The sequence below is a fragment of the Corythoichthys intestinalis genome, chromosome 21, assembly GCF_030265065.1.
Source record: "Corythoichthys intestinalis isolate RoL2023-P3 chromosome 21, ASM3026506v1, whole genome shotgun sequence".
NCBI classification, from domain to species: domain Eukaryota; kingdom Metazoa; phylum Chordata; class Actinopteri; order Syngnathiformes; family Syngnathidae; genus Corythoichthys; species Corythoichthys intestinalis.
The window spans coordinates 36,562,034-36,572,388 of record NC_080415.1 but is presented as its reverse complement, the minus strand read 5'-3'; the positions used below and the strand labels follow the sequence as shown (position 1 = coordinate 36,572,388).

General features: G+C 37.8%; 1 protein-coding gene across 1 annotated transcript in view; it reads left to right on the top strand.

The window, feature by feature from the left end:
- The window catches only part of wu:fj29h11 (uncharacterized), a 101,897-nt gene that overhangs the window by 74,305 nt on the left and 17,237 nt on the right, over nucleotides 1-10,355 (top strand). Inside the window, exons 34-39 of the mRNA XM_057826172.1 lie at nucleotides 1,566-1,825; nucleotides 4,277-4,514; nucleotides 4,597-4,774; nucleotides 8,781-8,907; nucleotides 9,481-9,567; nucleotides 9,722-9,907. Coding sequence (XP_057682155.1) covers nucleotides 1,566-1,825; nucleotides 4,277-4,514; nucleotides 4,597-4,774; nucleotides 8,781-8,907; nucleotides 9,481-9,567; nucleotides 9,722-9,907 — 1,076 coding nt within the window. The remainder of the gene's footprint in view (nucleotides 1-1,565; nucleotides 1,826-4,276; nucleotides 4,515-4,596; nucleotides 4,775-8,780; nucleotides 8,908-9,480; nucleotides 9,568-9,721; nucleotides 9,908-10,355) is intronic.

The window sequence follows — 10,355 nt, the reverse complement described above, 5'->3', positions numbered from 1 at the left end:
AATACAAATCTACTGCAAATTGTGCCCCTGCACATATAGAGGAAACAAACCACGGCCACTAACATCGCTTGGAGAGATCATGATGAATGGCACCCTTAATTTCTTTAAAGTTTTAAATCTTTAAAAAAATAAATATATAAAAAGTGCCCTAGGTTTCAGCAGTTGAGCTTGGAGTGGGGCAATGATAAAATTGGTGGGTCTTTTCTTCGCATATGACCTTTGTTGCTTGGTTCGCTATCTGCTTCAGCATTTAAGATGTCAGACTTGCTCAGTCACAGTCTTCCTCACCTTAAAAACAACAAAACAAAACAAAAAATATTAGCTACTTCATAGCGTTTGAGTTGAAATCCTGATTTTTTCTGTGTTGGAAGTATTGAATTTAAAAAAAAAAAAAAATGAATTGAATGTATAGAAATTAAAAATTCAATAATTACCTATTTTTAATGTGTAGGCTACATTAATTATCATGCACATCACTTTATATATCTTGGAACCTATTCAAACCATTTTTATAGCTTATTGTATCAAAATGACAGTAATAACAGTTTGTGTAGTAAACTAGATGGAAATTGGTTCTCAAATAAATCGGTAAATTCATGTGGGCTTGTTCGATATTCATTTTCCTCCAGTTTAGGGTCCTGGTTTATTTTATATCATTCAACACCAAATGTCATCAAAATAATACATGTAAATTAAAAAGTCAATTACGTTGCAAAAGTTTCTTACCTCAAGTGATGAAAGCGAAGCTCACAAACTCCGGTGTCCACTACGTCACCAGCTCCCAGTGAAACTTATTTTTCTTAGACAATTCTTGCATACAGCAAAGTCCTTGTTCACCTTACTTCCTTTCTTGTAGGTGTAAAATCTAAAATGTGTCCCCATGTGTGATTTGTACCAATATTTTTCTCATTTTTTCCTCCACCGTTCTCACGGAGCTTTTTTATTTTTTCAACCCACTTGGAGCTTCCTCTCTTCTTCTCTAGACAACTTGTGCGCACTTTACCCTCACCGCCACTCCCGAGCGCCCCTAGTGGACCGCCAAGGAATTGCTCAACAAACATTGAGCAGTTTACAGCATCCATACTCCATTGTATGGCCAATATGTTAAATAAAAGTATCGATACTTGGCGGGAGCATATCGATAACCCATCGGGTTGCAAAATATCGCGATATATCGCTGTATCGAGATATTGTCACACTCTTATAGCAGGGTGAAGAGTTTCTACTTACCAGGCTGGTAAAGTTTGACCCAATAATATTATTGCATCAGTCCTTCAGAATACATGCACTAACTTGCATTTACTACACTGGTCAATTGCACATGAAATCATTTCCCATTGAAGCGTGAATAGGAACTTCTTGGTGCGTTTGATTCTGAATGCTCTGCTGAATAATCTGATCACACAGTTCTGCCACTTTGGAAAGCAGTGCAACGCATCAACATCACTGAACCAGAATGTTTAACCTGACCTTTCCACTAAACTTTGTAGCCATGCTTCTCCTAAGTATGTTTTTAGATTGAAATAGCGCAAGCTTTTAAAATCTCTGCTCGTTCATTATTCCAGACACCGCTACTCACAGTACCTCAACGCCCAGGTGATGGACAGAGATGCACAGCCAATCAGAACCACCAAGTCTTCCTTCTACCACTTTCTTTGCTCTCTCAAATGGATGCCAGCTTTTCGCCCACAAGAAAGTGGAAAGGAAGAGATTCGGTACCTCTGTCCAAACACGGTCTACCTGAACGAACCTGAGATCGCCAACTTGCTCGGGACACATGTCTATTATGTCAACATGAATCCGAGCGAGTTCAGCCAAGCTCTAGGTAAGAATCTGTTGTGGATCTGTCACCATTATATACGAGTCGGATCAACACAGACTTCACTATCAGTTGAAGGGACTCGGGGCCGATCCGTAGGGGGCCTATTTTCAAAAACCAAAACAGGCACCTTCCGTAGGTATATATGAGTCTCCATGAGCAGTGGCATCAAAAAATTCAAAGTCGTTCCACAATAAAATCCTGATTAATTATTTTTTATATAAGTATAACAAAACTTAAAATAGCTATAAAATTCTCAGATTTTATGCTAGATGCACAAAAATCACCAAATGCAGGGATAATCACCTATATTTTCAGGATCAATAGCAATATTTAACATATAAGTTTTTTGCCAGAAATAGCAACTTAATTTTTTTTACAAAATCAAACATGGCAGTCATCAGGAAACAAAGAGCTTTTTAAGTTGAAAATTCTTGTAAATAAAAACTTAAATACGTGCAATTTCTCTAGATATGAACGTAAAACAATCTAGATTATTGGTTAAAAGCAAAAAACGGGCAGTTATCGTTTATTTTACATAAATATTTCAAGACAAAGTTACGTTATTGTGTAATCCAACATGGCGGCCATCACGAAACAAAGAGCTTTTTAATTTGAAAAGTCTATGATTAAATGCTTAAATCCCTGAATTCTTCACAGATATGGACGTAAAACAAGTCTCGATTCTTGGTTAAAAGCAAAAAACATACAAACGTGCAGTTAGCGTTTATTTTTGTGTAAATATGTCGAAGTACAATGCTATTCAGTTAGTGAATGTAGCGAGCAGCCGCCTGATGTAAACAGGTTTTCCGGTGAAAATTCTTGTGAATAAATGCTTAAATCCCTGAATTCTTTATAGGTATGGAGGTAAAAGAGTCTCGATTCTTGGTTAAAAGCAAGAAGAAGAAAAAAAACGGGCAGTTTGAATTTACTTCACGTAAATTTGTCAAAGAATGATGCTAGTCTGTTAGCTCTTTGTTATGATAAAGGGACTGCCACAATGGCTATTTCCGTTGAAAATAGCCATTGTAAATAAATGTTTAAATTGCGCAATTTTTATAGATATGAACGTAAAACATTCTAGATTATTGGTTAAAAGCTAAAGAACGGGCGGTTATCGTTCATTTTATATAAATATTTCAAGCCAAAATTATGGTATTGTGTAATCCAACATGGTGGCTGTCACGAAACAGAGCTTTTTAAGTTGAAAATTCTTGGTAAATAAATGCTTAAATTGCAGAATTTTTATACATGTGAACGTAAAACAGTCTAGATTCTTGGTTAAAAAGAAAAAACGGGCACTTATCGTCCATTTTACGTAAATATTTCAAGCCAAAGTTACGGTATTGTGGAATCCAACATGGCAGCCACAACGAAAACAAAGAGCTTTTAAGGTTGAAAATTCTTGTAAATAAATGCTTAAATTGCATATTTTTTATACTTAAGAACGTAAAACAGTCTACATTCTTGGTTAAAAGCAAAAAATGGGCAGTTATCGTTCATTTTACGTAAATATTTCAAGCCAAAGTTACGCTAATTTTACGTCACAACATTGCTCCTATGCGTGCTAACTAGAGGTCACCCGATATATCAGCCGGCCGATACCTCAAGCCGATATATGGACGTTTTTCCCGACATCGGCCTTCGGCCGATTAACAAAATAACCCAGTAAAAAAATGATTTTGATCGGGCCTCTGTGTGGGTAACCGTGGCTGCTGTTGACTGACAGCAGGATCCCGGAAGGACACTGTAGCAGCTTGAAGGCAGCCTGCTATAGGAAGCTTCAGGCTTTCCTGTTAATATATCATAAATATAAAGCATAAGCATAAAGCATAAATATATAAATATTGTAAGATTTTTTTATCTTGCATGAGAGAATATGCAATGATGCTTGAGCCTTTTAATTTGTTTATTGAGTGATGTTTAAACTCTAAATGTACCTTGTAGCGTTAGCGTAGTTTTCGCATTAGTATTAGTTTTAGCATGTTTACATCTTGTTGTGACGTCCTGTTCGTGTTCCTTTTAGTTTCTTAATAGAAACTTTGTTTTCTCCACGAGAAGGCCCTAATGCTATTTGGACGAATTATGCTTCATTTCTGTAGATGTTTTTCTCTTACAGGAGTCAATTTTTTTGTAATTTCTTTGGCTTAATGTGGTTATGCAATATGTTGTAGTACAGTATAGTAATAACAGCTCATATAGATAACTTTGTGCTGAGAAAAAAAATCAAACATTGTAAGCAGTTACTTAGAATGTTACCCATTACTTGAGTATTCTTTTCACCAAATACTTTTTTTACTTGTACTTGAGTACATTTTTGGATGACTACTTTTACTAGAGTAATATTATTTTGAAGTAACACTACTCATACTTGAGTACCAACCTCTGCCTAAATTAGTACCTAGATAGTCTTGTCACATGCACATGACATCATTAAACATTTTGTGCCCTTTTTAGGAATAAGACAAAATGTGTCCGTGGATACTTTGATTACCTATTTGAAGCAGTGGTGTGTCAAACCAGCGGCAGATCAAAAAGAGCTCCATGATAATCTATCAGATGGAGCGAATTTCACATCCACAATTCAGCATATTCACAACATCTACAACTATCTGCACAAAAGCTGTGCCCAGAGCAGTCTAAAGGAGCTCTTCCAGCATCATCCGGTTGTATTCATACAGCTGGAAAACCGCAAGTATGTCACTGTCATATCCAATGTATTGATCTTTGAATGCATTGATCGTCACTAACCAAATTTTGGCTTTTCGCAAGCGAAGTAATAACTGGTGCTCAGGACGCTTCTACCACTTGAGGGACGTGTGCTGGAGTGACCCCACTCACATGTTTTTGCGCTACAAACTGCTGCTACATGGCCCGGAAAGCTCTGTTCAGGAGCCTAAAGTCCTGGCTCCTTTTTATAGCAAACTGGATGGCATGAGAGACTTCTTTATCAGGGTACGCTGCTTTATTTCATTGTTTAATGTAGTGCTTCTCAATCATTTTCTGTTATGCAGATGAAGACATTAACATTTTACACACCGCCAACTTCCTGACACTACTGTAAATAGTGTCATTTGTCCATAAAATTCTCATTATGATGAGTACACCGCAATAGAATTGTCCTTTTTTAATATTGAACACAAGAAGTAATACAGATCAACTTAAAATAAAGTATAACTTTGTTAACACAGTTTTGTTTGTAACAGACAGACTTAAAGTGCATCAATTGACATGAATTAAAAAAAAAGTCACATCCAGACTAAAAATGCACTGAAGGTATATTTTTCGATCATTTGATACTGAAAAATAAAATTCAATAAAATCAATAAATTATAATAAATTCAAACTGATTAGCAACATTAACTCATGAGGACAATATGCCAAACAATTTGACTGAAAAAACAAAAAATAATAGAAGAAAAACGATAGTGTCATTGGACAAGGGGACAGTTGTTATTTTTGCTGCAGGCAGTATCAACTCCTTTGCTATGGTGTGGGGTTATTTTGCACTGACCAACCTTGTATGCCACCCTATATGATGCTAGGAAGGGACCATTGACTCGTGCTAGCTTAGCCACTCTGGAGCCCTGAAATTACTGTTTTTCTTAATTGCTTTTGGTACGTTTCTCAGATTAGAATTGAAATTCTCAAAACTACTTGTTCAATCCTCGCAACGTCATATATCTCATGCACATCAAAAAAGCAGTTCCTCATTTCTATGGGCAAGTTGCAGTTGTTGTTGCAAATAATTTTGTACAATTCTCTGCTGTTTCCAACATTAATCAGTTGCCTCTGTCATGCCATAACCATAACCATAACCATGATGGTCAAAATGGATGATCATGGGTCTCTATTGAATAATCTCACCACCCAAAACATTTACAGTGGTATGAAAAAGTCTCTGAACCTTTTGGAATTCCTCACATTTCTGCATAAAATCACCATCAAATGTGATCTGACTTTGACAAACTCACACAGATGAAAATACAGCGTCTGCTTCAGCTAAAACCACCCAAACATTTATAGGTTTTCATATTTTAATGAGAATAGCATGCAAACAATGACAGAAGGGGGAAAAATAAGTCAGTGAACCCTCTACCTAAGGAGACTTAAAGAGCAATTGAAACCATTTTTTACCAAACAATTTAAGTCAGGTGTGTGCCCAATCACGGATGAGTGGGTTAAAGCTGCCCTGCCCACTATAAAACAAACACCTGGAAAGAATTGTCTTGATGAGAAACATTGTCTGATGTCCATCATGGCTCGGTCAAAAGAGCTGTCTGAAGACCTGCGATCAAGGATTGTGGATTTGTATAAAGCTGGGAAATGATACAGAAAACATCTCTGAAAGTCTTGATGTTCATCAGTTGACAGTAAGAGAAGTTTTCTCCAAATGGAGAGAGTTTGGCACAGTTGCTTCTCTCCCAAGGAGTGGCTGTCCACCAAAGATGACGAGAAGAGTTCAGAGCAGAATACTCAGAGAGGTAAAAAAGAACCCTAGAGTGTCTGATAAAGACTTACAGAAATCACTGGCACAGTCCAATATCTCTGTGCAAACATAAACTACATGTAAAACTATAGCCAAGAATGGTGTTCATGGGAGGACTCTACGGAGGAAGCTACTGCTGTCTAAAAAAACATTGTTCCTCTTTTAATGTTCGCTAAAAGGCACTTGGACACTCCACAGAAGTTTTGGCAAAATATTTTGTGGACTGATGAAACCAAAATTGATTTTTTTTTTGGGACTAACACACAACGTCATGTGTGAAGGAAAAATGGAACAACCCACCAACATCAACACCTCATCCCCACCGTGAAGCATGGTGGAGAGAGCATCATGATTTGGGGCTGTTTTGACGCCTCAGGGCCTTGACAACTTGCAATCATTAATGGAAGAATGAATTCAAAAGTTTATCAGGATGTTTTTTCACGAAACACTAAGGCCGTCTGTCAGACAGTTGAAGGTAAATAAGAGGATGGATGCTGCAACAAGACGATGATCCAAAACACTGAAGTAAATCAACTTCAGAGTGGTTTCAGAAGAACAAAATACATGTTCTGGAGTGGCTTAGTCAAAGTTCTGACTTGAACCCCATTGAGATGCTGTGGCATGACCTAAAGACAGCAATGCATACCAATGTGGGTTTCCACCACTCCAACATAATCAGGGAATGGTTTGCAAATTGTAATGGAGTTCCTCCCACCATATTCCCCATTCCTCAATCCCATAGAAGAAAATTTCTCCGCATGGAGATGGCAATTGTATGTTCGCCAACCTCACACTCAGATGACTCTTCTGAATGCCAAGAATGCAGCATGCAGTGACATTACAGCAATGCCTGCACAGGCTGGAATTTGATTTTGTTTTTGTTTTTTTTGATACTCAGTTCCGTCTTTTGCTCTCTGTATCTCAGTGACATGGTCTATCAAGAAATTGTAAAAACAGTGTAAACTGAATCTTGTTCAGTCTCTTGCAATCAATCAAAACTTACGTACACCATCTTCAGCATCAGAGCCAGATTACCACTGAGAGTAACCAGAGTAACTGAGAGTAACCAGAGTAACTGTTCAATAGAGAGCATGACTAAGCAATTTGAGTGTCTTGTCTGTACACAACAAAACAAGGACTTGTCATTCTGACCGCACTGACATGTTCATTGACACAGAAACTTAATTTTGAGCGATAGACTAAGTATTTTGCACAAAAAAACTGGCTTTTTTAGGTAGTCCATGTTGTTAGTTGTGCGACATGTTGCGAGTAGGGTTGTTCCGATCATGTTTTTTTGCTCCCGATCCGATCCTGATCGTTTTAGTTTGAATATCTGCCGATCCTGATATTTCCCGATCCGATTCCTTTTTTATGCTCCCGATTCAATTCCAATCATTCCCGATAATTTTTCCCGATCATATACATTTCGCAATGCATTAAGAAAAAATGAATAAAACTCAGACGAGTATATACATTCAACATACAGTACATAAGTACTGTATTTGTTTATTATGACAATAAATCCTCAAGATGGCATTTACATTATTAACATTCTTTCTGTGAGAGGGATCCAGGGATAGAAAGACCTGTGACTTTGTATATTGTGACTAAATATTGCCATCTAGTGTATTTGTTGAGCTTTCAGTAAATGATACTGTAGCCATGCCCAAATGCATGATGGGAAGTGCAACCATGACTGTGCATATTGGCACCAATTGATATATCTTCTCTGTGTTGGGAAATAACATTGGGTGTTAAGAAAAAGATCAACTACTATCTTTTTTTCCCCACATTGCTTTCCCACGATATTTGTAAATGATGAGAGAAGGATTTTAAGGCTTAAGCCAATTAAAAAAGGCTCCAAAGACTGCCAAAATTCACTCTACTCATTTTACGCTACCTTTTAGTTCTATATAAAGGTAAATCGGCGCGATTATAATTACGTTAAATATTTAAACGTGATTAATTAAAAAAAAATAATAATTACCACCGTTAACATGATAAATTTGATAGCCCTACTTTAAGCCAAAACTAAAGACTAGATGAGTGAAAGACATTTTGTCTGTAACGTTAAATACCATTACAAAACGATTTAATTAAAAAAATATATATATATATTAAAAAAAGGCATGCCCGATATTTTTTTGCCGATTCCGATACTTTGAAAATGACGTGATCGGACCCATTCGAACGGCATCCCGATCGATCGGGACATCTTTAGTTGTGAGGATTGAACAAGTAGTTTTTAGATTTTCAATTCTGATCTGAGAAACGTACCAAAGCAATTGAGAAAAACTGTAATAAATAACTGACAAACTCCACGAAATTTGTTGAAATCAACTCCACGGACTAATTTAACCCCCGCTAACGCGAAGATTAAACCCTAATGTCAGAAACTCTAAACTTACACTTTAAAGCTACTACTGTTATTGACTCCTTTTATATAAATCTGCTCTAAAAATATTTTATCAGCTGCTGAATGTGGATACCAGCCCCAACATGAACCAATATGTATCTCTATTGGAAATGATCGCTTCATCATCTTCCATTCCAACTGCTGAAGTTCTCCAGGATGTGTCTGTGCTCTACGCCACGCTTGGTAAGATTTTTGAGTTTTTGTTGGAGTATTTCCAGAGAAACTAGATATTTTCGAAAACGTTCTGGAAGCAAAGCGAGAGAATTTTTTTCAGGGTATTTCAGTTTCCCCAAAGCAATTCAGCGCCCTCGCCACTAGGTAGCGCTCTAGGCAAAAGGCTACCTTGCCTATACCCTGACCCAGACAGTTGTCTAAGCAGAATATAACAAACGCGTTAATGGGGGTCTCAGCAACAGAATCAGAGCGGGAGAAATGAACTCTTGTAATGTTTTTTAATTAAAAAAGGCATATTTGTTGACGGATAGCATGGTAGTGGATGTTGAGGCTGTGGTATTATAAAATTAGATAGTGAAGACAAGGGGCTCGAGCACAGAGCCTTGAGGGACACCATGTCATACTGGGACAGGATTGAGGCCCAGGTGCTAATATAAAAAGTATGGGAAATTGAATGAGTCAAAGGCAAGAGACAAGGACGAGAAGACTGATTTTGACAGTGTCCGTAGCGATGGGGACAGTTGTTATTTTTGACCTATTGTGGTATGTTTTAATCGATAATAATTTCTCTATGTCTGACAGCTGACAAGTGTAAAATTCAAGTGTCTGCCGAGCATGAGGAAATGCCCCAGTCCATACTCGATCGAAATTACTGTTCCACTTTGAAAGGTTAGTGGACCCTTCATTTATGTCTTTTCTTCAGTGACTCTCTCACATTGTAGGAAAATATAATTCCACTGTAATAAGGTATGATCAATTTTAGCCCAAAGTAAAATCTTCTTGTACATTAATGTACATTAACACTGTCTGGGCTCTTATTTAGGTATGGTATTAGACAAGAAGGTCTTCCCCACGAAGGAGAACAGCTGGGTGAGCCTGGCACGTAAACCCATGATAGCTGACAATAAAGAGCTGGAGAAGATCTTTAAAACTCACAAAGAAGTCTGCCTGCTGAACTTGCCACCAGCAGAAAAGAAGAGCACACCACGGAAAAGTACTGGCTTGTATGGTAAGCTTCTGCATCATCAGATGTTTGTTAGCTCCAAGAACTTTGAGCTTGTAGCATTGCTGCAACTGTATACATTAACTTTAAATGAGAGCTGACATTGGATGACACATGTACCTGAGGTGCAAGTTCACTACATTTGTGTACATTTGGCCATCCAAGGCATAGATACCCAAAGCAGGAGTATAACGTCAGGATAAGAGAAGCTAAGCTATCTTCTTTACGTTTCGGTTTCGGCCCGAAAAGTGTCACGCATGTGTAGAAGACCAATCATAGACACGTCACAAAATCGCGCGGAATAAAATGACCCGCATGTGCATCCATCCATTATCTACCACTTCATCCGGGGTCGGGTCACAGGGCAGCAGCTTTAGCAGGGAAACCCTAGACGTCTTTCTCTCCAGCCACTTCAACCAGCTCCTCTGGGTGGGACCCCAAGGTGTTCCCAAGC